The 26915-nt window shown below is 35.9% G+C and overlaps 1 protein-coding gene across 1 annotated transcript; it reads left to right on the top strand.

Annotated features, from left to right (window-relative positions):
• Positions 1-6943: 6943 nt before the first annotated feature.
• LOC121314900 (double-strand-break repair protein rad21 homolog) lies at positions 6944-24549 on the top strand. Its single transcript, XM_041248643.1, has 14 exons — positions 6944-7033; positions 11164-11341; positions 12017-12146; positions 12337-12436; positions 13299-13405; positions 13678-13887; positions 14064-14177; positions 14530-14652; positions 14769-14992; positions 15584-15734; positions 16184-16326; positions 17377-17547; positions 19166-19249; positions 21042-24549. The coding sequence occupies exons 2-14, from the start codon at positions 11198-11200 to the stop codon at positions 21231-21233; spliced, it is 1893 nt and encodes a 630-aa protein (XP_041104577.1). The 5' UTR covers positions 6944-7033; positions 11164-11197; the 3' UTR covers positions 21234-24549.
• The last annotated feature ends 2366 nt before the right edge of the window (positions 24550-26915 follow it).

Below are 26915 nucleotides of genomic sequence, written 5' to 3' on the forward strand. Positions count from 1 at the left end.
AGCACACAGGCTTTTGTAGTAGAGTTTAAAGATGTGAAACACATGCTTCTTGCAACAATTGTAGACACATTTGGAACATTGCTTTCTGAAAATCAGTAGCTTACTAGTAATATGAAAATTCTTTTCAATCTAGGGCACATATTTGATTCCTGTACTGTAGGAAAATAATAACTACTAAAGGGTGTTTGACCAACACAGCAAATCACACCAATGAAATGTTTATGTGCATAGATCTGTTATTAATTAGTGGGAGTTTTGATATAAAGTAAATGTAAGATACTCAAAAATAGGACATTTTCAGTTTAACATGTAGTAAAATACTATGATTCAAGCTAATGCATTTTCTTTTTAAATTGCTGGTTGTAGCACCCCATCCTATTCACAAAACTTGGCTTAAAAGCATTCCTTAAAAAAAATCCTTCAAGCTTTGAACTTCTGTTTTAAGGAATGTTTTTCAACTGCTCTACAGAGGTTTAGAGGTTTTCTGAACTGCTAACTTGATTAAATTATTCAAAATAGTGCTCAACAAAACTTTCCTTATAACAGTTTTGTGAAAAGGGATTTTACTTTTGGTTTTAATCCATGGTAGCAAAACATTTTTAAAAAAAGTATCTCTTAATAAGGTAATTAATAAAGTAGCTATTTAACCGAGATGGTACTCTCAGAACTACATTTCCCATCATCCTGTAATGTAGTTCTGAGAGGTCCATACAGGTACATGGGAAACCATCTTTATGCAGGGAATGCTATTTAAAAGTTTTAAAAAGTTGTCAAAATGTTAAAAAAAAAAAAAAAAAAAAAAAAAGCAATACGCACACCTTACGTAAACAGTTGTAGCAACACATGGGAACATGTAACACAATAAAATAAAAATGTCCTTATGTACCCTTTAAGGATAATAAAATAAAATTATTCAAAATGAATTGGCAATATCTTAAAAAAAAAAAAATTACTGTTACTCTAATAATACCTTTTGTGATGACTTCTTGTGCCTATTTTAATATTTTCTTTAGTTCTCAATATAAAAACCTTGATTTGGAAGTGGTTTTTTTTTTATTTATTTATTTTTATAAACTACATAAGTGGTTTGTGGTTGTGGGGCTGACTACAAGAAGTGTCAAAATAAGAGCCGGCTACAGCAAAGCTCCATTTGAGCCGTGGTCATTCAAGCGCGAACATGCTTATGAGCTGACGAAGGGGCAGCAATTGAAAAACGACAGCATTCAGTTAGTGATAATGTCTTTACTCATGACAAAACGCAGTGAAATTTGCCTTAGCAGATACTCACTGATGACTTCAACATGAAACAGTGGTTCTCTCTTTAACTTGGATTTTAAAGAGCACATACGTAGATCTTACAACAGTTTTGTAACACGAGGACATGATTCAAACACTGCTGGGATCCCTTGAGCATTATGTACTCAGGAAGGCATGCAAGGATGCAGAAGAATAATGGAAACTAAAAAACACAAGCAGACAAAGCCCCCCATACTGTGAGATACCAGGCTGTCAGTTTATAGTCTGGGAACAATATCACTGCTTTATGTTCACACAATGACTCTCATTTATTTATTCTACTCTTTGTGCACACTGGCTTGGCTTTGACATTAAACTTGTAAGTTTTTTTTATTCTTTTACTCAAGCAAATTCAGTTCTGGACACTAAGACTGCAATATTGTTCTTTACTGATAGAGAAATGTAATTGTTTTATTTATTGGTAGTTTTACTGTTGCTTTAACAAATGTTGGTGGCAGCCTTTGCAGATACAATATCTCAGTGTAACAAAGGGCAGTTTGTGGAGGTTCTAAGAATTCATTTCAGACTAAGAATTATAATGCTGACCTTTGTATGGGTTTACACTGTGTATTGTAACTTTACACAGTATACTGTATGTCCCATTGAGTAAGCAATGATCCCACTTAGTTGATCCCACAGCCATAACACTGTAAAATGTATGTTGACTGAGTGTTTTGAAGTTAGATGAAGCTTTTGAGTCACAAAATGTAGAAGTTGTAAAGAGTCACAGCATCCCACAGAAACCCACTTATTTCGCATTAAGTAGAGAAACAGCAATACATCACTACTCTGTTAGCTCCCTTACACAGATGGAACCGAAGCCATTGAAACAAAATGTACTTCAACATTTCTGTTAATAGGTCTGGCCTTTCTATAAAATCTTCCTGTTGCTATGGCCTATTTTCCATTAGCATGTCGAAGAAAGCATTTACATTGCTAGGTGTTTTGTCATAAAATCCTCATTATTTGTAAACAGCTGCAAATGTCAGTGAGTGGTTGTTAAACACTGCTGCTTCTTTTAGAGAAGCTTTGTTTGTGGTTAAATTTAGATCACGATTGTTTTGTTCTCACATTTAAAAGAACTGGACCACACTAATTGTGTAAAGTGTAGTTATCGGGACCCTTTTTGGGCAAGTTTTATCACATATATGACAACATGAAATTGCAGTGGAGGCAATCTGAATTATAAATAATACATTTTTGTGGCCCTATTTACAAGACTTTATTTGAATTCATTGAATCAAGCCTACTTTATTTTCATTTTTTCAAAGCAAGGTTTAACATAATAGAATGTTTATAAACACTTAAAAAAAACTGTCCTTATAAAAACATTCATTAAAATAGTCTAAAGGTTTGACCCATTGAAACCTATTCACAAAGTTGTTCATTTTTTAAAACATGTATACTTCCAACAGGAAATACTAGAACATTAACATCATAATATAAATAAACATGATCTGCTATGGAACGAAGAAGGTATTTAGCTTCATGTTCATTAAGTGTTTTGTCTTCTACCTGACTTACTGGTACTTTCTATGATTGAGTGTTTGATTTTATGATACAGTGTAGCTTTCCACTTTTCTCGATACTTTTTTGTGGCAGAACATTGCACGACTGAGAGGCTGCATCCACTTGGAATGTATGATCTGTATTGGTTTTAAAGGCAATTGCATTATTTGGACACTTAAGAATCATTCTGTATGCATAAAAATATTTAATAGATTATACACAAAAGGCTGGAGAAAAGGAAATAGGTCATATGAATTGAAGTGTGGTTGACTGAGGAAAATAATCTATCCATAAGTTTTCTGCAGTAGCTTTTGAGGGAGCAGACATTGTTCTTTTACTGTGATTCCTTCAACTATTTGACATCCTTAAATAGTAGTAGGTGCTAGACATTAAGCTTAAATTTACCAATAGGACGGCAGAACAACATATTTTGAGATACTATTTTAACCAGCTTTGGTCACTAGTTTGTCTGAGCTAATGTCCTAGTACATTCAAGTTGCCAATTTGTTAGGTGCTAAATATCTTGGGAACATCCACACTGTGAAAAGCATCTATTGTATAGGGAAATATAGCCAAGTGACCTCCTGATTAACTTTTTTTTTATTTTAAATAGACACTGCTCAGTCTAATAATATCCAAATATAACGGTTGCTTAAGACATTAAAATCTCTCCCTGGTGTTTTTTTTTTTTTTTTTTTTTTTTTTTTTTTTACAGATAAATATATCCTAAAAAGATTCAGATGCACTAGTAGATGTTTGATTTTCATAACCTCGGTACAGAATGGTCACTGTTAGCATGAACGCAGGAAGTAAATGAGTACTTGCCTCAAACGTGTAGGATTGTGGCATGATATATTGTAGGTAATTTTTTTTTTCAAATACGCATTACTAAACAATATCATAGATTTTTTTATGAATCATAACCGCTTACTATTTGTTGGGGTTTTACCCTTAAAATGAGGCAAGAGAAGAAAAAGAGTTTTTGAAGTAAGGTGCTGCTGCTACCCAGTGGTGAAAGTCATGTTTTGTTTTTTTGGGGTTTTTTTTGTAAAAGGTGTGCCAGGCCAAATCTTTTTTCCTGAAAGTTATCAATATGAGTCAAAAATCAACAAGGAGGTGACTACATTTTAATACACTTTTGAAGGGCAAGAAGGATTTCTGAAGAGCAATTCCTTTGAAGCAGTTACAAAAAAAGTGTCAACTGTAAGACGTTCTTTTCAAAGAACATTGCCTGGCTTACAAAAACTCAAGTTTTTATTGAGTTCCTTAGTCTTTAAGTTATTTAAAAACTAAGGAGCCCTCTAATTTTGAGCAGGCTTGAAATGTCAAGCTTTAAACAAACCCATTTCAAAGGTTTACCTAAACAAGAATAAAATAATAACTTTATAATTAACCAAAGCCTTAATAAATGTTACATAAAACACAGTTCAGTCAGAATTGAACATGCTAGTGACCACACTTTTGAATCCTAGATTATCGCTGTGGTCTATTAAGTACACAGCTGCTGTTCTATTTAATGCATAGAATACCAAAGCCATCAGTTTAGTAAATACAGTAGGCCTGCCCTGAGCAGAGCCAAGTAGGACTGTGCTGATAATAAAGGCTGTATTTTTATCACAGCTATCATGGATTTCAGGATTTTGTGAAATGTACGCATTAATATGTAGTTCCTTGTGAAAATTTCCATTTCTGTTAGAATAATGTTAACATACATCTTTTTTTATCACTTAAAAATAAATATGGCAAAAGTTGGAACTACCTTTAACACTCCATGATGAACATGACAGCCAGTTTAGTTTGCTTCTGGGAAGTTATTCAACACACTGCATGGAGCTGCACAATTTCTTCAAAATGTCTTCAATAAAAAAAGACACCAACTGCATCAAAGATTGGAAATATTTCTGCTAAAGATCGCTCTATGCAGTACAAGAAGGGGACATTTCATTTATCTGTTGTTACTTTTACATGCATTTATGTTTTTATTTTGTTTGACAGAATGTCTTAAAAGGTGGACATAAAAAATGAAATATTCTACAATTTAGCATTTACCATTTCTAGAGAAAATAATACATTTTGAATGTGATACTATTTTCCTGTTTTAATAAATATTATGTTTAATTATGAAATATATTGAAATACTTATTTTAAGACCATGAAATAGCAATTATTTAACGTTACAACCCAAACTATAAGCTCCTAAAATAGTCATTGTCATAGAAATAAGAATGCCTTGATTAGACTGTTATGTCAATGAATAGATTGCTTTCTGTAATAGAAATAATAGTCAAGGTCAATTACCACAACGTTGAGGTTTTATCAAGAGGGCACTATTGCTATTAGAAAATATTTTTTCTTGTTATTTTCTTTACAAAAACAAAACCTAGATTTACCTTGAACTTGTCTCGTACCCTTCCACTGAGAAACTTTTTATGAAAATAGTTCTGAAAATGTTATAAAAGATTACATATTTAATGAGAGAGAAAAAAATAACTTTATTAGTAAATTAACTTTTTTACTTGTCAGCATTGCTTATACTTTATGTGGACAGTCATGTGAATGGAGCAATATTACTGAATGGTCCTTGTCTGAGCGCCAGTCAAGCTGACAGGCTGTGATTGGCTGATTCGACAGTTCAGATTATTAATAGAGGTTGGAGAGATGTTTAATTAAAATGAATTAATTAGTATATAGTAGTGTGCCTTCATTATTGACCCAGTAGTTTTAAGCTTGGCTACAGGAGTCTCAGTACAATTTATGAAGTATTTCAATAAATTGCTGTGCAGTGGTTTACTTTTGCCAGAAAGCAGTGTCTGTGTCTTCTTGCTGAGAATATACGAGAATATGTTTAGCAATGAGCTTCTTGTACTTTTATTTTCCATTAATTCTGCAAGAACTTACAAAATGTGGGCAATGGTCTTCACATCTGTTAAGGGTGTTATCTCCTTAGAAAACAAAATTAGTGACAGTGGAAGACAATGACGGCTGAGGATTGTGATATCTAACCACAGCAGTCAGGAAGTTATGCAGGATGGACAACTCTGTCTCAAGTGGCATTGACTCAGTGATGTGTGTACAATATATGACATGTAAAGCCTTAAGAGAAACCTTAAGCCACCTGCTTTGTAATAAAAAAGGGTAATGGTATTATTATTTCTGCATATGATTGTTCTTCATTTTTTAAAGACATTAAAAAAGTATGTTATATACCAGTACTGTATAATGATTAAGATTTTTTTGTTTTGTTTTTTTACTTTTTAAACACCTTTCCAGGGAACTTGTATACAATAATAAGTGGCAGGAATATGAATGCATCTTTTCAGTTTAATGTGATAAAGACTTGCTCGTTTTTTTTTTTTTTTTTACAGCTTTTAGTCAAATTTGACAAATGTATGTCATCAGTCTATGTGCTTGTCATAAGTTTACTTTTTATGTGTCCTCATTTTCTCACATATTTTATGTTTTATTTTAAACTATTGCAGTAAATCACTGTTAGGGCGGAGCATAAACTGTTGGGCATGCAAGTCTAAAAGTATAGCAGCCTTACATAACTCAATGGGGGGTAGTATCACAGACCGATTAGTTCTTGAACTACTTCACTAAGGCAAGACTGCTAATCAGGGTCTGTGAATTCTCGAGTCTAACTACTACAGTAATAGAAGAATGGCTGTTATTCTTATTTGTATGCATCAGTACACAATAAAATGTGCCTTATTTTACGCATGACATACTTCATTTGGCCATCTCAGGAAACCACGGTGTTTCTTTTTAATCCCTTGATTAAAACAATGCCAACAAGGATGCAGCTGTTTTATCGTGTTAGCCTAATTCTCTCATCTGTATAGTTGTGTTGGGTAAAAATCCCAATTCATTTTAAAGAATGAAAAAAGCAAAAACGGCAAAGAAATAAAAAATAAAAGTTTCAATAACTATGTTGTTTTCACTTTTCCCTTTGTTTGAAGTACGTCTGCCTTTGAATCTAAATGGCCACTGTACTACATTATTCCAGGGTTCACGACAAGAGTCAATCAGTTCACCAGACCCGCCTCATGAAGTTGGATTTTGACTGTAAACATCCTGTGGATTTAAAAGGAGATTTTGGGCGGGAGGAAGAGGAAAAAAGGGTAGGCGCCATCTTGTTTGTTTAGTGAGTCAGGGAGAAGCTGGGGTTAGTAAGTAGGTTTAAACATCGCAGCTACCAAAAAGGAATACAGCAATTGGAGATAAACAGGTATGCTACTCTCTAAATTTTATTTTTCATAAAATCGATTGCAAAACGTCAGTCTTTTCAATTTTGCGTCCTTTGAAATTTTGGAAAAAGATTTTTAAATATTATGATTTTTAATACCTCCGTAAAACCTGCGGCTTTGCAAATTCTGGGTAAGTGTTACATCCTGCACGGGTTTGTACGTTAATGCAATTATTGAAATGCTAAGATATTATCTTGAGGATGCGTATGTTTAAATATTTATCTTGCATTTATTGTAGTGTTTAGTGACTTTTTTTAATTGTTAGATTTGTTGTTTATTTGCATTACACAGCCGCTTGAGCGTGAATGTAGTTAGGCCAAAATCGGATCCGTTATTTGCAGTTTGTTTTTAAATTGGCTTCGGTTAACATTTCCATGTCTAAAAGAAGAAAATAAATATTAATATAACTTGACTGAAAATTTAAAACATGTCAACGCAAAAGGTGTGTGAGAAACTATGGTGTGCTATCCGAGCTTTATTGACATCTGTTGTGGGCTACTTGATTTTTCTCGCCAGGCTGGATGCGACAGGACACTACGCGGATATATAGGCCTCTTCTACGCGACACCGATACACTTTTTAAATTTATGCGTTGGTGTGTGCATTGTATTTAAAACTACAATGACGTATTTAAAGATTGAGTCGTATGGAAATGTGTTATTATAGCAGAGAGGAAGTAGATTAAAGGATAAGACCAGAAGAAGATTATATATATATATATATATATATATATATATATATATATATATATATATATATATATATATCTTGTTGCGAGGTCAGTAACTCGGTAACGGTATAATGGGGGGGACAACGACGACTTGTTTGTTTGTTTGTTTGTTTGTTTGTTTGTTTGTTTGTTTTGAGAGTAAACGCAGCGAGTAGATCCTGTAAATTGTATTCTGTTCAGTCTTGAACAAAGACGACTACGCGGAGATCTGATTCAAGCATTCTAAAAGGTACTGACAATGTCGACCCGAAAAAAGAAGCAAGAACCAGGGGTCACAAATGAAGATTCGATAAAGGGGCATTCAGAACAGAAAGAGGCACTGTTTTTTACACACAGAATTGTGAGAGTCTAACCAACTCTGCAGTAATGTTGAAGCTGACACCCTGGGATCCTTCAAGAAGCTGCTTGATGAGATTCTGGGATCAATAAACTACTCGCATCCAAACAAAGATGGGTCGAATGGCCGCCTTTCGTTTTGTAAACTTTGTTGTTAAATTGTTAATACGGATAAGAAATGGGTTTATCTGGAACCGATAACACATCTTCATTATGAGACACTGTAATTAAAATGTGCATACTGTACCGAGCGTCTAGAAGTAATGTAAAACAAATCTCCCCAAACGTGTACTGTAGTTAGTCCCTATTATATAAACTAGTAGTGTACCGTACAAACTGGGCCAATTTCCCATTAAACTGATACTTTTTAAAGCTTTGATTTACCAGTATTATAAATGTACAAGTTGTGCACTATTAGTTACAGTACGCTGCGTCATATAAAATGTATAGAAAAAAAACAACAAAAGGCAACAGTCAGCTGTAGCTGTAGACTGTGCAATTACTTGACTAATAGTAGTACAGTTTTCAGAAAGAATAGATACAATAATGGGTTTGCTTTCTAGTATGGTCTTCCTCAAAAACAATTTAATGACAACGGTGAGTATAGTGTTAAGTTTTTTGTATATTTTGCAGACTTAAACATATTTATTTACTTTATTTGTTAGCCTCTTTTCCTTATGCTTATTTTTTTATATAATTGTGTAAGCCACATAGTCTCGATTTGATGTTGATATTTATGATAACTTACGAAAGTTGGTAAACTGAGTGCAAAGGTTGTTGCCGGTTACTGCGAAAAATGCGCACATTATAGCCTTAGAGGGAGCGCTGTACCCAAATACCTACAATCACACTAAACATACAAAATTACAAAGCTTTGCAAATCATTAGTGCAATTAATCAAGTAGTGCAATTCAGTAAAACAAACATCTACAGTTAAGGTAATGAAATACTGTAATTAAACGTACCATATACCAAACTTTGAAAATCAAGAATACAATTCAGTATAACTTTGACACATTACAGAACTTTAGGAATTATTAAACTTCAGAAATTCAATCAAATGCTTCTAACTTTGATACTTGCTGTTAAGGCATTGTAATTTCGTGCAATGGAAATGAATAAAATAAAAGTTCTTAGCTGCTCAATAATGTAGACAGGACCTCCAGTCCTTACTGACGAAATAGAAGAAAAATTAAGAACAAGGTGACTTAATTTGCTTAACTGCAACAATTTAAAGCACACAATGCTCCATCTAAGGTTTTGGTGGTCTCAATAATTCTGTAACTCATTTCTCAATCTGCTGGGCCTTTTTTTGGTAGCTAAATCTCCTAGCGGTTTTAGCAGCAGAAGCTGTGTGTGTAATACATCACATTAATTCATCATGTGCTTACAGGTGCGTTTGTTTGATTAGAACGTACGGTTGACCCAAGATCCGATAATTGACTCTACTGTGGGTGTGTAATATTTTTCTTTTTTCGGCCAGGGTGTCTGTAAGTCTGCAAAATCTGGGCTTGCCCCAAAGCTGCGTTATCCTCTAACACTAGCTCTGAGTGGCTGCATAGTGGGTCTGTAGTCTGTGTTCGTCTTCTCCCCCTCCTGAATCAGTGCGGGGGTGGTAGCGGTGAACTGAGCTTAAAAATAATTGGCTATTCTAAATTGGGAGAAGAATGATAAACAATTAGTTTCTATTAAATTTAAAAAAAAAAAAAAAAAAAAGTTGGCTCAGATGGAGACGGGTGATCTTCTTGAGAATCCCCTGAAGACGCTCACTGCATAGCAAAAAAACTTCTGATTGACAGCTGACTTGCTATCAGTGTACACTCTGCACTAGGTATTCATTTTTATGATTTAAAAAATCTATCAGGACATCCCTGTTAAACTAGTGGGGGAAAAAATAACAAAAGCACAATGTTATATTAGGCGACTGCAAAAATGAAATGCAAGTTAAGTTGGATTAAGTTGTTTTGAAATAAAATGAAAAGGGACCAGTGTTAGGCTCAGGCAAGATATGACTGTAAAAGCAAAGATTTTTCTGAGTTGAATTATGAAACAGAATCAGCTAAATTTGTTTAAAGGGATATCACCTGACTTAAATAAAACAAAAAACTTCAAGCCCTACGTGTGATTGTGTGTGTGTTCACGTTTATTTTTACAAAATACTTTTTATTTCTTAGCAATGTGGACCTCTTAATATGGGGCATAACACATTATTTTAAAATACAGTGCATGGTGAGATACTGTCGTATTAATTTCACCTGTTCATTGCGCTTCTAGGAACTGTAACCAAACTATTTTAATAGTAATAAGGTGTGTATGCATTATGTCTGACTAAACATGAAACAGTACTGTACTGTGGACACTTTGAGCTGGATTAGTTCAAACTTTAGAGTTTGGTTCTTGAGATTGTCTGCACTACATAACCAGGGCCTAAAAGTAAATATTCTTAATATTGCTGTGTGGGCCAAGTATATGAGGCTTATTGTTGCCACCTACAGGACTTTAGTGCTGTTATATTGAACATTTTTTTTTAGCTGTAGTGTAATAGATTGCCACAAATGCTTGTCTGTGTCCCTTTTCCATTGAATGCAAGACAAAATATTTATTTTGTGTACAATGGATTTATTTAACTGCCGTGTAGCAAAATGATCAATAAGGAAAACGAAAAAAAGACAAGGATATTTAATATACTTGAAAAGGTAGAATAATTGATTACAAATCAATTATAAGGACGTTTCAGACTGCAAGTCCTTGATCGGCTGAATACAAAAAGTACTGTGTTTTTGTATTTGGCTGATGAAGGACTTGTAGTCCTTTATAATCAATTATTCTACCTTTTCAAGTACCTTAAATAACCTTTTCTTTTTTGTTTTTCATATATATATATATATATATATATATATATATATATATATATATATATATATATATATATATATATATATATATATATATATAGAAATTATAATCTTGTAATTTGTTTGTCATGTTCTTATAATGGAATTTGTTTTATAATTAAAAGTAATAGATGTTCTGCTTCTCTTGTAGGTTTTTCCTCTCGCTGTGAAAAGGAGCTGGGACAATGTTTTATGCCCACTTTGTCCTAAGCAAGAGAGGGCCGTTAGCCAAAATTTGGTTAGCGGCCCATTGGGATAAGAAACTCACCAAAGCTCATGTGTTTGAGTGTAATTTGGAGAGCAGTGTGGAAAGCATCATCTCCCCCAAGGTAAGACCTTTTTGTTTGTTTCACATTTAGTGATTTTGAAGCCAGTTGTATGAAGGTCTGTGAATTAGTTTTACATTTAGCGTTTGAAAACAAAATATTAACCCTTTGCAGTCCTATGTCAGACACTGTCCGACATCATCAAAAAGACGTAAAGCACAGGTCTCTATTAGTTTTTTCTCAGGAAAAAGCAGAGAAAACCTTTCAATGGCCAAGTGAGACCGATAGGAGCTGAATGAAGTCGAGGGGGGGAAAAAGGGGGCTTATCTGATAGCCCCATGCACCACAGAGATAACATGGACATAAACAAAGGAGATAGCTGCTTCTGCATCCAGCACTCAGAGAATATCACTGACAGACAGTTGGTGGTTGGGGGGGGGGGGGGGGGGGGGGGGGGGGGGGGGGGGGGGGGGGGGGGGGGGGGGGGGGGTAAATGCGTGTGTATAATAAACCCCCACTCATGAGTATGCACATTTGGAAATACGTTTTGAAAGCTGAACACCACTATTGTCTTCAGCATTTAGTGTGACAAGGTGACAGACACTATTGGTGCATAATAATCCATATTTTGACTGATGACCAGTAATTGTTGTTGTTGATACAAGTTTAACTTGTTCATAGTAACATGTTGATATTTAATGGTTCAAAAGATTTTTCATGGTATATGTAACGTTTCAGGTCAAAATGGCCCTGAGGACCTCAGGTCATCTTCTCCTGGGGGTTGTAAGAATCTACCACAGGAAAGCCAAATACCTCCTTGCAGATTGTAATGAAGCATTCATCAAGATCAAAATGGCTTTTCGTCCAGGTAACATTTGACAATGATTTAAAGCTGCTTCTACTGATTGTTTTTATTTATTTTGCAGGTCATTCAATCCTGTGCAAGTTCCACTTAATGTAACTTTTCCATAATAAGTGCCTATATGATTACCCAGTTAGTACAGCTATCAGTGGGACCAGCGTGTCATTAGATCTAACCCTCAGCTATGTATTTTTAGGTGTGGTGGATTTGCCTGAAGAGAACAGAGAGGCAGCCTACAATGCAATCACACTGCCTGAAGAATTCCACGATTTCGACCAGCCCTTACCGGATTTAGAGTGAGTGATATGGAACGTTTGCAAAAGAATAGAGTGGACTGACATATTTTAAATAACCAACCACTCAACATTGAAAAATACAAATGTTTGTCTCTGTATTAAGTGGGAATTGTGTGCCATTTTTATTCATGGTTTACAGCTGCGGTTCTCAAACCGGGTGGGAGCAGACTGTATCTTGAGGGGGCATTAGAAGGTTCAGGATTTATTTATTTTTTGTAATTTTAGCATATATCTTAACCTATATCATATAACGGGCAGATAATTTATTTAGTATTTATTGGCGGTTTTGATTGGATCGCCAGTAAAACTTCCACCAATCGGAGGGTTGCATACGGTGCTCATAGTGATCTCATCCTCTGGCAGACTGGTACATAGAACAGGGTAAAGAAGCACTGGACAAGGGAAATAATGTGTCAGATATCCGTGGATACAAGAGTGGCAATGATCAAGCTGATTTCTTAAACATTAAAAGTAGACCGGACGATTTCCATCAGTGGATTTAAAAAACAGCCTGCTACTGTAGTAGGACTGCTTTTTTGTTTTGTAAAGCATTTTTGTGGTGTGTGTTGTTTTTGAACAATGGTTTAGTAAATAGCCAAAATGGTATATGCCATACTTGTTTAAAGTCTGTAACAAAATGTTTGATTTGTTATTGTCTATGTAGATAATACTGTTTACTGAAGACATTTGTCGTGCAGGTATCACAAAGTCCGTAAAACAAAACATTAAATTTGTTCTGCACCATGTAAAACTGTGCTGATTTTGCCACTACCACAGACGAGGAAGGGGGACGAGGTCCAAAAAGCTTGCGAACCACTGGTTTACAGGGATGAAACTTGTTGCATTTTTTGTTTTGTTTTAGTGATATTGACGTTGCACAGCAGTTTACACTGAACCAGAGCAGAGTGGAAGAAATCACCATGAGAGAGGAAGTGGGAACTGTGAATCTCTTGCAAGAAAATGACTTCGGTAAGAAATCTAGGCCTTTTTTTTTTTTTTTTTTTTTTTTTTTTTTTTTTTTTTTTTTTTTAAACTGTGTTCATTTCACGTTGTCTGCTTGCTTTGGACCCATACTGTATTAAACTTTTAGGACACATTTACTCTTAAAATTAATGGTTGGACTGCGGTTTGTGTGGACTATTGTGCTTAACATGCAAGCCCAAAATAAGATATCGCAGCTTTTAATTACATTTTTATGTTGTCCACTATAACTTCAAACTAATAGAGATTTCACTTTGCAGCTGATTTTGGTATGGATGATCGGGAAATGATGCGAGAAGAAAGTGCGTTTGAAGTTGACATAATAGGCACTTCCTCCAATCTTCTGCTTGAGCCTGAGCCCAACATAAGTCAGCTGAACGATAAGACAAACCACCTGGAATATGATGATCAGTATAAAGACGACACCTTTGGAGACAATCCCATGGATACCAATGATGGCGGGATCTTGGGTAGGTTTTAGGCCTTTATCTATTTGTAACATTTAAAATCCCCACTTCCCCTGAATGCATGCTAAATTGAGTGGATTTTGTCTTCAGTTATGTAGTCCAAATACAAGTCTTAATAAACTACACAGGGTATTTAAATGAATGCATTATTCAGGTGTTAACTATCCTTTGTTTTACAGTTGACAAACTTCTGAATGAAGATGGAGGTATTTTTGATGACCCTCCTGCTATGACAGAAAGTGTGATGATGCCCCAAGAACATGCACGTGATGATGACGATTTTGATATGTCACGTAAGTGTTTCTGTGTAGTATTTAATTGGAGGCAGATAAGTAGATTAAATATTTCCCCAGAAAGCAGGCGTGAGTAAATTGCTATGATTTTAAAGCATCCCCTGTAAGGGGTAGTTTACCAGCTTTTGAGGGGCTTCATTTTTGTCAATGTGTTTATGTATTGCACTTAAATTTTTACTTATCTGTTTGTCCAATTGTGGTAAAATCATGTTACAAGTTCTCAGAATACAGTGGCTGTAGGTCGTGGTGGTCTACTTTATTAATAACAGCGATGGCTCTGATTTTGTTTTAGTACTATGCTGTGGGATGTATGTTACTGATATGGTTTTTTTTTTGTGTGTGTCAACTCAAGCTGGGGGCCCTGATAGTCCAGACTCCGTGGATCCAGTTGAGCCCCTGCCAACCATGACTGACCAGACAACTCTAGTACCCAATGAAGAGGAAGCTTTTGCGCTGGAACCCATTGATATCACTGGTGAGTGCTTCCAAGCGTTTGCTTCAAGAATGGGACCCAGATTTTTATGTAGGTGGTACGTTGTTGATTTATTGGAGGTGTTCAGGCTTATTTGAAAGTTGAATTGTATTTCACAGTTAAAGAGACCAAAGCTAAGAGGAAGAGGAAGCTAATTGTGGACAGTGTAAAGGAGCTGGACAGCAAATCCATCCGTGCACAGCTCAGTGATTACTCCGACATTGTCACAACGCTTGACCTTGCTCCTCCAACCAAGAAGCTTATGATGTGGAAGGAGACTGGTGGTGTTGAGAAGCTGTTCTCTCTGCCTGCACAGCCACTGTGGAACAGCAGGCTACTTAAGGTACTGACCAATATCAACACTAGTACCTTAATCATAATTAGGGCTTCAGCTTTTCGGTTTTAAATGATAAAACACCCCGATTTTACAAAAAAAAAGAAGCCAGGAAAATCACTGGAAATGGTTACTCTATTCACGTTGACTTTACCCCTTTCCTGCTTTTAATTAATCCATAAATACATTTTAAACCAGAATTGCAAATTGTGGCAAAATGTAAAAACAAAAATGCCTAGACAAATGCGAGAAGAATGTGCCCGTGACCATAAGGATTTTGTTGAAGACAAAGAAAAGAAGGTACAACAAGTGTGTAAGTACTGTCGAGTTACTACTATTATGACAGAAATAAAACGCCCAAGCATTTTGGAAAGTAACCGAAAACAATTTCATACAGTATATACAAAACGAAAGCCCTGAAAAAAATTTATAAAACTGAAATAGCTAAAAATATGAACTGAAATGAAATTAAGAAACATAAGCTCTAATAATCTTTCATTGCTTAATGCCAATTTCTTCAGTTATGTGAAGGATGTGGATGTTGGTACATCCCGGTGCTGTGATTTATTGCCATTACGCTTTGCCTTGTGCTTTCTCTAGATGTTTACACGCTGCCTTACTCCATTGGTACCCGATGAATTGAGGAAGAGGAGAAAGGGTGGGGAAGCGGACAGTCTGGATGAATTCCTCAAGGAGTTTGAGAATCCAGAGGTGCCAAGAGAAGAGCAACTACAGCAGCGAGACATCATTGGTGAGAGCACGATTGCTAATTTGAAGTTGCTAGGTATTAATATTCTGGTCACTGGCATAAAAGTGGTTGCTCCCTGATGGTTCAAACAACACATTTTGTACAAGATAATTTTTCAACAACACAAGTGAATGGAACCTTTTTCTTGTCAAAGTTGGTACATGACATCTCTACAAAATTGTTTGAGATCCAGTGGATGAGGGATTTATTTATTTATACAAGTCCCATTGGGAATATTACAGATACTTTTATGTATAATGTAAGATGGTGCAGGTTCTGACTTGTAAGTTGTGGGAAACTTGGTTTGAACATTATTTGGCACAATTCTTGATAATCGGGGGGGTATGTGGACGTGTTTGTCGTCAAACATTATTTTGATGTATTCCACTGACAAAGTATTACAGAATACTTGCTTTAAGATGAAACTTAAATTTAAATTATTTCAATTTCAGACCAGACTATTTTGGAAGAACCAAGCCGTCTGCAGGACTCTGCGATGGAGGGCAGCAGGACCACCCTTGATGAGTCTGTTCTGCCACCACCCCCACAACAAAGAGGACAGAAGCGCAAATCTGAGTCTGAGCCAGCCCTACCTGTAAGTGTAACTAAAGACTCCAACCATCCATAAAACATTAGTCATTTAAAGTAAGAATGCAAGTTGGGTATGATCGTGCTGTTTTTATTTATTTTTATTTAACAACTCTTTCAGCTGTTTGTCCAATCGGTTTTCAGTTTAAAAATGAAAAATTTGTGCAGCCAAGGGAACGGGACACACCATTACACACATTTATGTATGTATTTATTTATTTTTAACTGACAAATAAGCTCAACACGTAGGATGCCTTTTGTTAACAAAAGGTTTGTTAGCTTATGCTAGTTTGAGCACCAACACCAATCCACAAACTGTTTTAGGGGCCAGCCAAAATTGTAGAAGTTTTCTGAAAACACAGAAAGCGTGGGATGGGGTGGGGGTGGGTGGGGGTCGAGGGCAATGTATGCTTTTTGTATAGCTTGAAATATTCACATGCCTTCCTGCAAAAGTGCTGTAGTCCCCAGAGATGTCACTTTGTCACAGTTCATGATATTTTACTTTTGGTTGAGAAAGAGATTCTCTCAATGTTAGTACATGTTGCATTTCCACCACACAGTCAATGGAGTGTAAACAAGCTCCTGTTTTCATTGGTGTAGTTGTTTAAAACTTGATGGGCCAATTTTTATTTTAAATGTTTAGCAATATCAACATACCATGGACGATCATTTAAATGGAAAATGATACAGAAAGACAGCACCACATGATTTAAATGAAAATGCAATTTATTGTTCAATGGTGCAATTTTTGTTTTCATACTGTATTCCCCCAGTATGCAAATACATGCACATTTCATTCAAATACTTGCAATATTAGGGGGTGAGGTGGTGCCAGCAGCTGATGTTGACAAGAAAATTCCTGCCTGTTCCAAAAAAATTATAGCTAGAAGAAAGTCGGGTCCTGACCAAATCCTTTAGTGTCCATTCGCAGCCTGTTCTCTTGGTGGCTTGCCTTGCGATCAGTTATTTTTTTGGTTTCTTTTAAATAAACATTAACAAAGTATCTATCTTTTTGCTCTGACTGCTGAGTAAACCGTGTATTTATGCTGTACTACAGCTTGGTGCTCTCGAACAACAGCCAGAACTGCAGCAACCACCACAGCTAGAGATCCCGCCTGTGGTGCTGCCCCCAGAGGAGCCACAGAACATAATTGACCTGATCCCTGAGCTAGACATCCTGATGGAAAAGGGGAAAGAGAAAGGGAAGGATGATGAGGAGGAGGAGGAGGTGAGATCTTCAGAAAAACATTTATACAACTTTATGGATTCAAATTGTGTTGTGCTGATTAAGAACTTATGCCAAGAGGCCTAATACAGTTTGTGCTCTACAGGAGAAGTAAATCCAAATATTTTGTAATAAAATAATGCCCAATTCCCTTCCTGCTATTTAATATGAGACTAAAGGGGTGCTTGGCATTTATTCAGATATCCTCCTCTGTCCCTGTATTCATTTAAATCAGGGCTTCTCTGCAACTCTGTCCTGGGGTCCCCATGTGGCTGCTGGTTTTCATTCCGACCGAGCATTCAATTACTTAACTAAATGAACTGATCATTTGCTTAATTAGACCTTTTTACTTGTTTTCAGCTCTTAGTTGCAATTCAAGTTACTTATCAAATGTTACAGCTAACTTAATATGCAACTGTTCAAGTAAAAAAACAAGTAAAAAGGTGTAATTAAGCAAACAGTCAGTTCAGTTAAGGGTCTAGTTAAGTAATTGAGCTCGGTTGGAATGAAAAACAGCAGCCACAGGGGGTCCCCAGGACCGGGTTTGAGAAGCCCTGATTTAAATGGATGTTTCGATTAAGTATAAATTATAAACTAGGCTTTTAAGTGTTGGAACCTAAAATGCATTTAAATGGAGACTTAATGGAACCTTCTGGTGTTGATTTATATTTTATTAAACAGTATTTTTGTTATACTTTGGGAGCACTAAAGTATGACACTTATCCCTTTAAATCCAGGGATTGGCAACCATGGCTCTTCCAATCCATTCCACTGCACGACTTTGTTCCAACCGGACCTTTTTTTTAATTGACCTCCATCAATCTCCAATCATTAACCTCTTTATAGATGTGCATACTGATAAATCCTCTCCTGATCATTCGTTTTATCACAACTCATCAATAATGCGATCCGTCATTATTCTATTACTATAACATCTCAAAAAGCTCTGCAGATGTCTGATATTCTTTGAGCGCTGGATGCAGAAGCAGCTATCTCCTTTGTTTATGTCCGTGTTATCTCTTTGGTGCATGGGGCTATCAGATACACCCCTCACTCTGCTTTTTCCAGAGAAAAAGCGACTAGAAACCTGTGCTTTATGTCTTTTTGATTGTCGGACAGGGTCCAACATTGGACTGGAAAGGGAAAATTGTAACTGTCAAATTGTAAATTGTCGGACCTGGACCGCAAAGGCTTGATGCTTTAATACACACAACTATGAATACCCCTTATGTGGAGCAGTGTAGTCTGCTGCCATCTTGACCAAGGGAGGGAACTTATGCACCCTTTAGTGTACCTCCATGTCACACAAAAAGTAGTCTAAAATAACAGGTTAGGTTTGTTTTTTTTTTTTTTTTTTTTTTTTTTTTTTTTAAATCTTGATACTGCTGAATAGGCATGTGTTTTGTCACGGATAAAAATAGACAATTTCACGGAATGGCTACGGCTACAAAGATTTGAACTAATTTTCCCAGGTAACCTGTTCTTGGTTTAGCGAGGGACTACTGTGTTATATTTTGTATAACCAGCAAAGTCTAAATGAGCAAACACCATGATAATTGCAATTTCTGCATTTTATTGTCCCAACCGTCATAATCCTCTATTATATGTGTATTTATTTTAGGAGGAAGAGGTTCAAGGTGGTGACCAGGACCAAGAGGAAAGAAGATGGAACAAGAGAACTCAGCAGATGCTTCATGGTTTACAGGTAAGCTTGAACTCTTACAGCTGGTTTCACAGACATCGATTAGCATTAGTCTTGGACTGCTTTAAGAACACAGTTTACAAACGAGAGGAGGCCATTCAGCCCATCTTGCTTGTTTGGTTGTTAGTAGCTTATTTATCCCAGAATCTCATCAAGCAGCTTCTTGAAGGATCCCAGGGTGCTTTTACCTAAATTAACAGAGTAGTCCAAGATATTAGCACTAATCTAAAACCAACCACAAGTGGCTCACCTGGTAGAAGCGCAGCAGCATGGTGTGCAGGGGAAGTCGTAGATAGTAGGTTCATGTCCTGGCTCGGCAAAGTAGGCCGGTCTTCACTGGGGACTCAGAAGGGATAGTTGCATTGGCTCTGGTGCTCCTGTGGGTTAAGGAGGCAAAATCGTCAGGGACTGTTTCTCCTCATTGTGCTACTGCGAACCTTGCTGGCTAGGCGCCCAGTGAGCTTAAAGATGAACACCTACAGGGCTGGCCTTTGTCCCCCAGAGATTGTTCTGGTCTGAGCATACCATTCATTAAAAATGTGAATTCATGGTTTGGTTGCTGTCATTATGTGTCCTTTACTGCAATGTTAGTGAATGCCTGACACATATATAAATAACGTCATAGATTTTTGTGACATACATAAATGTTCTCAGATTGACTTTGAATAGTATTGCCACGAACCATTCACAGCAGGATCTATAGATTTATTTAACTTAGGCTGCTGGCATTATTTTAAATTATATAACCTAACCATGAAGATAAAAGTCCAAAACTGGTAACATGAAAATTACAAAGGCTACAGTAAAGAAATTAAAAGTAAAGTTTAAATATACTGTGTTCTACACGTGCAAATACAGTGCCTGTCAATTAATGTGTAAAACAAACTTGATAAAATTCAACAGTGCCTTTATTCACTGCTAAAATTATAATGAATCTCGAATACTACAAGCTTTTTCATATTTCATATAATCGCAGACAATTGAACTGCGGAATTGCCCCAACACCATTTGCAAAAACTATGAACCATCCGCAATTTTCACATTAGTTTATAATAATGGAGTGTTAAGCAATATAAATGTCTCCCTACTGTGTTAAACCAAAATGATATGTAAGGCTACGTTAGCTGTGCTCCAGATGTGCTGGCTCTTGGACATGCCATGATGGAGTGATTGTCTTCCAAACATAATCTACTGTAATTTGTTGTTTTACCATCCACAGAAATCTAAATACATTGCACATCATACGGCTTGGTAATTCAGTACTATAGTAAATTGCACAGTTTCTAGTATCAAATGTATTGTAAATATGGCATATTGACTCAGCCATGTTGAGGATGTGAGTTCTCCTGTAGGGCATATGGTCAAATGTTTAACGTTAAGTTAAACATTTGACCATAAAAAGCAATTTTATCACATTGAAGATCAAGACAACACAGCCATATTTCAACATTGAACGCCTACAAATACAAAGTAATTATTGACGTTTGTATGTCAAACACAACTGCATTTTCACATAATGGCTTCACTTTAGTCGGAACATGTGGATCCTCTATAAAATGGAGAACATTTTGCTAAATGGAATGATTTCTTTCTAGTTAAATGAGAGGGGGGGGGGGATAGAAATTTGGTGTTGGGTCGCCTGTATTTAATAGCTGCTCTGACCAAATGAGAAGTAGACCAACATCTTTGGGTGCAGTTTTTGGGGATTTGCCATTTAAATTGTAATTGATGCACTGCAGCCGTTTTGTCATCTGCTGTTTTTGTTGCAAACATTAGTCATTTTGTCTTTTCACAGAGAGCTTTGGCAAAAACAGGAGCCGAATCAATCAGTCTTCTTGAGCTGTGTCGAAACAACAACAAAAAACAAGCGGCAGCAAAATTCTACAGCTTTCTGGTACTTAAAAAGCAGCAGGCCATTGAGCTCACACAAGAAGAACCTTACAGTGATATCGTCGCCACACCAGGACCAAGATTCCATATTATATAAAAATATAATTCTGACTAGTACATTTCACACGAAGGTTTTAAGCATTTACCCTGTATGAAGGGTTTCTTCAGGTTATTGCAGGTTATTTTATTTGTTTGTATAAAGTTTTTTTTCTATTTTTTATTTTTTTATTTTATTTCATCTACTGTTAAACCTGTCTGAGCATTGGATAGGGAAGATTTTTTCCATTTTTTTTTTTTTTTTTTTTTTTTAAACGAAGATGGTCAGTGAGTAAAACCTGTTCTTGCGTTTTATTTTGTAGCTCAGATGGAGTGCAATTTTGGGATTTTAACACAATAATTAAAGGTGGTTGTCAATAAGGCCTGGATCATGGCTGGCTTGAAAAGTAACATTTCAGCCTCGTCAGTTCATAGGTGATCATAGTATTAAACTTAACTTGGTTATGGAACCTAGCTTAAATGTTGCCCCCCCATGGTTTATGAAGACACAAACACTTATCTATGCAGAAGTGCTGTGTTTCATAGTTACACATTCTCAAAGACTTATTTAAAAAAAAAAAAAAAAAAAAAAAAATCTAATATTGCATTCTCCGTGTCAGCTGTGTTTGGTGTTTTTTAAATACATATTTTAAAAGTACTTTATTTTAAAGTAAACAATTATTTTTATGAATAGGAAAAACACATGTTGTAAAGTGCCATTTAATATTTCCACAATTTGTAAGTTAAATACTAAAGTGAAGGTTCTTTCTTGGCATTTGCACTTACCTTTTTAAATTTTTTTTTGTTGATAATTTTGAACTCAATCATTTAATGATAGCAGTTTCAAATTAGACCCCACAAATGTATGGAAATCCTTTAGGTGGAATTGTTTTCCGTGTAATGTTTTATAAGTACTTTTTTGTAATAATTGAACATCATGCAGCTTTTGAATTTTAAACAGTCTCCCCCCTGTTGTAAAACAAAACAAGCGAAAAGAACATGTAGATACTGCTAATTATGGAAAGGATAATCATTTGCAAGTGTGACAGAACTGTTTTGGTAGATGGAGTTGTTTTAATGCTTATTTAGTTCTCCACTTACTGTTTCTAAATTAGCGGCTGTGTTATGTATAACTTTTCTAATAAAAAAAAAAAAAAAAAAATCTTAAATCCATTTTTAAACTATCAGTTTCACAATATACTTGTCTCTTCACCTTTCTTTGATTTCATGGCTCCAAAGTGTATCCTATGTATGTAAAGGGTTGACCTTAAGGCAAGGCGAGTGAGGCAGCCACCTAGGGTCCCCACCCCTTTTATGGGGCTCCGCGCTCAACCGAACTGCCTGAGATTTTAATGGGCTCCTTACGTATGCTCAGAACGTTCAGGGGTGCAAATTTGGATTACCCATATAGCACCAGCAACATTAAATTCTGGTGCCAGACTTTTTTTTTTTTTTTTTTTATTTTTATTCCTTGGCAACCATAGATGATTTTTTCATTGGATCTGGACTACTTGCATGATCCACTCACACTCGTCCACCTACACAGGAGAGCAGGGTCGTGTGGGGAAAGTGGTAGCAAACATGTTGCAGCACACTTACACAGTTATTAATTACATCTTTGTTCAGGAAGTCAAAAAGGTATGTGGGCAATACTAGACTTAGCAGGTAACAATACATTGTTAAATAATGTTTTGTGTTTGCAAGCTTCTTCATTTACTGCGAAAGTTAAGATTTGCTAGTTTATAAACAATTAGTTTAAAAAGTGCTCATGCTTTTGGTTAAGTGCATATATTCACATATTTTTAACATAATCTGTTGATGCAGCTATGTAAATCCATTAATACATTTCAGTGTAGCTGAATTCACATGCTGTTTCATTCATATGTCAAATGTTTGGGCTACTCATGTCTGCTGTCTAAGATTTCTTAATATAGCAATTTTGGTGTTGAGATATATAATCTCACACAGCACAATGTTTCTAATACCGTTCATTTTGTAATTTTTTTTTTTTTTTTTTTAATCCAGTAACATACTGTTTTTGAATGGAATAATTTTAATAATGACAAACTACATGTACCTATATGTAAAATTCCCTCTAACCCATTTTTTTTTACTAAGAAAAGTGTCATTACAGGCTGCTATGAGTCTTGCCATGGCTGAGATGCAGCAGAATTTCTTTTTTTACAAATATGGGTGATTGGATATGGGGTACATTTTGTAAAATATTTACTGTAACACAACAGTAAAAACTAAATTAATTCCAGTGACCTTTGGTTCTGGTGAGTAGCTTATCTAGGCTGATGTTGATAAAGATGTGTTTGCGCTCAACAATGACTCAAATACTCAGATTTGGTAAAGGACATTGTTGCCCATAAAGCTAGAAAAATGTCTTTCATGTATGTTATGTAATTTAGAACACTATAAAATGGGGGGCGGGGGGGAATGCCCAGGGGTTAATTTGTTACATTGTCATGTTAAAGGGATTTTTTTGTTATTGTTTGTTTATGTATTTTTTCCATCGACCTGTCAACTCATTATAGTCTGGGATTACAGTATTTTTCAATCGGGCTATTGGGGCATGGTCAACTTATAAAAAAAAAAAAAAAAAAGTGATGTCTGAAGAGGACTGGAATTCTGAGTGCTTTTCAAGTTGTGAATTTTATAAAATGTTAGTGTAACAAACAAGTTTTCATTAACATTTTAATAGCTATCATTTACCATATCTTAACGTTCGTATATGTAGGTGCATATGATTACATGATGCACCTATATACTAACTTTAAGGTGTGGTTGCTACTGTAGCATTCATTTGATGTTCTGGACCCCGCACTTAATCATCACTGCCTAGGGCCTGCACGGCCTAAGCCTGGCCCTGTGTATATATAACTACATGCATCTGTATTGGAATATGTCTGACCTTCCCTATGTTTTTTCTTAATACATTTGTATGTGTAAATACTGTGGGTGCAGGTGCTTAGGTATACAGGAAGATCTGCACTAGATACTGTACTTCATTGCATAACATAGTTCACCAAATGGTTCTTGAATAAAATGTGTGTTATATAATTGGTATGAAAACATACTCTACCTATCTCATTCAATTGTTGTCTTAACAAAATTGTCCTTCATTAAATTAGTATTTGATCTTATTTTGCATCATAAAAGTACCTCATAAGGACAATGCATCATGATATTGTATCATGCCCTGTATATCGCAACTATATGCTATATAGTACCATGTCATGACATTAGTGTATCATTAAAGCCTTAAAGCCATAATACTGAATGCATGAGATGTGTGTTTTGTGGGGTTGTTTTTTTTTTCAAAATTTTAGCAGTCACCAATTATTGTTTTTTGTTATTTTCTCCCCAATTTAGTAGTGTCCAATTATTCTGTTCAGGTCACCGCTACCACCCCTGCGCTGATTAGGAGGGGCGAAGACAAACACGCTGTCTTCCGAAGCATGTGCCTTTAGCCGCCAGCTTTTTTACACACTGCAGACTAACCATGCAGCCACCAAAATGGTGCAGTATCGGAGGACAATGCAGCCCTGGGCAGTTTACAGGCAAGCCAGCAGGTGCCCTTTCAGACCACAGGGGTAGTTGGTTCGTGGTGAGCCGAAGACACCCTGGCTAACCTAACCCTCCCACCGCCTGGGCGTCGCTTAGCCAATTGTGTGTAGCTCCCATCCTCAGTCAGCAAAGGAATAGCCCGGACTTGAACCGGCGATGTTCAGACTATAGAGCTCATCCTGCACTCCACGTGGAGCGCCTTTACTGTGCGCCACTCGGGAGGAGCCCCGAATGCATGAGATTTTAATATACCCGAATGTCATGTTCTGATAATTTAGTTACAGTTGATGGAAAATCCTGGGAAACCTGATGCATTACAATAAAAGTAACAATTGAATGTGTTTACCATCCACCTGGATCTTTGTGATTCTTTTTGTAATTACTGCAATATTACATTAGCTTGTGATATACTCTGTTAAGGTACTGTGACCTGAAATCAGCAGCAGCTCTAGTCTGCTGCATCTAGTGAACAGGTACTGCATTTTGACGGTGATATAAAAGGACACTTTTGTTAAGTGACGCTGGATCTTAAGCCTAAACACACTGATTTTGCCTGTTTTGCATATGCCTGGTGAAAGAATCTGGCAACTCTAATCCAATCAAACAATTATTAAAAGATTTTAGAAATTACAATTAGAACAACTCAAACCATCATAAAAGGGTTGAGGCCAATAAAAATTTCTAATAAAAATGAATGTCATTTGAAACTTCTTCCTCCCCTGTGAGACACACGGTTGAAATATGCACCATTTTTTTTTTTTACCTGCTAAAGTGTGTGGCGGTGTTTTCTGTTTTTCTGTCCTGAGACCCATGATTGGTGAGTGCTGCCACCTGCAGGTAAAATGGTATTGCCACACAAGACCAGGGAATTTTGACCTCCTCCCATGTGTATCATCTTCCTACAGTTTCGAGCTCCAATCTTACAGTATCAGGAGAATAATCTTAAAAGAAAAAATCAATGTAACCTATTCTTAGACAAATATTCTACAGCTAAAAATCTAGGGTAAAATCTAACATTGTAGCAGTTTGTTTATGTTGCAAATAAGAACAGCAAGTCAATACTTAATCATTATTCTTAGCACTGGACACCGTATTTGTTGTCAGGCAAATATCATGACAGCAAATAAACATGCGTTACACTTAATTCATCTTACATTGTTGGACAACGAACTGTTTATGTAGCTGGGGGAAACAAACAGTAATGTGAACATAGATATTAATTGTACCATGATAGCTAGCCAGCAGAATAAGTTAATGAGTGGCAGAAATATTCCAGACTTGTTCATTGTCAAGTACACATAGCACATATAGAAGTATGGGTATATACATATGCAATAAAATATAATTTGGCAAAAATTGTAAATTATTTCTAATGATTTATGAAGTGTTTATGTGTGTAGACAGATTTAGCTATTTCACTTTGTTAGTCTCTCAAGCTTGGTGCTGCATATGCTGTATGCTACAGTTCCAAAAAAAGTAACAGAAATAGAAAAATATATCCATTTCCCACTAAGGTATAAAACAATTAGATAATTATCTTGCAATATTTTTGTTTATGTATTTGGAAATATGCTTGGTTCTCGCAGGGTTAAAACAATGGCAGTGAAACTATTACATCTGGAAGGGTTCCAACATAATCTCTAGTGACCAACTGGCATGGCAGTAATATGGCTGGGCAGCGGAGCATTCACACAAGCCTCCTGAAACAAATTCAAGATCTAAAGCATTTTTCTAGGGGGAATTGCTGTGCACGTCTGCCCTAATCAGCTTTATTGGCTCCATATAAACTATCCTGATGAATAAGGGAAAGTTGGGCCAGTCTTGGCAATGACCATATAAAATAATGAACAAACATACCATCAATTAGCTCTGCATTGGTATTTAAGAAAAAAAAACAAACAAACATTTGGGTCACCACAGCAAGTCTGGGATTGATATGAAGTTTGTCTTTCAAATCATGATAACAATCTGGTATATATATTCAGGGATACCTTATTGTTTAAGAAACAAGGGGTCTGACGAGAGTTGTTTTCAAAATTCTAAGTCAGCATGTTTCATCTAGTACAACTCTTGTGAAAACAGTTGATGTGACAGTATTCAGATTTCCAGACATTAGGGATTCATTTGAAAAGTTTTTATTGAGCTCTTACTGAAAACTGAAGTTAAAAAG

The sequence above is a fragment of the Polyodon spathula genome, chromosome 4 (genome assembly GCF_017654505.1).
Source record: "Polyodon spathula isolate WHYD16114869_AA chromosome 4, ASM1765450v1, whole genome shotgun sequence".
Lineage (NCBI taxonomy): Eukaryota > Metazoa > Chordata > Actinopteri > Acipenseriformes > Polyodontidae > Polyodon > Polyodon spathula.

What these genes read in the sequence shown, in the direction of transcription:
- LOC121314900 (XM_041248643.1), top strand. Translation starts at nt 11,198, where the DNA reads ATGTTTTATGCCCACTTTGTCCTAAGCAAGAGAGGGCCGTTAGCCAAA. An exon ending in GGAACCCATTGATATCACTG is followed by an intron (nt 14,653 to 14,768) that starts GTGAGTGCTTCC and finishes TGTATTTCACAG; the next exon opens with TTAAAGAGACCAAAGCTAAG. An exon ending in AGATGCTTCATGGTTTACAG is followed by an intron (nt 19,250 to 21,041) that starts GTAAGCTTGAAC and finishes GTCTTTTCACAG; the next exon opens with AGAGCTTTGGCAAAAACAGG.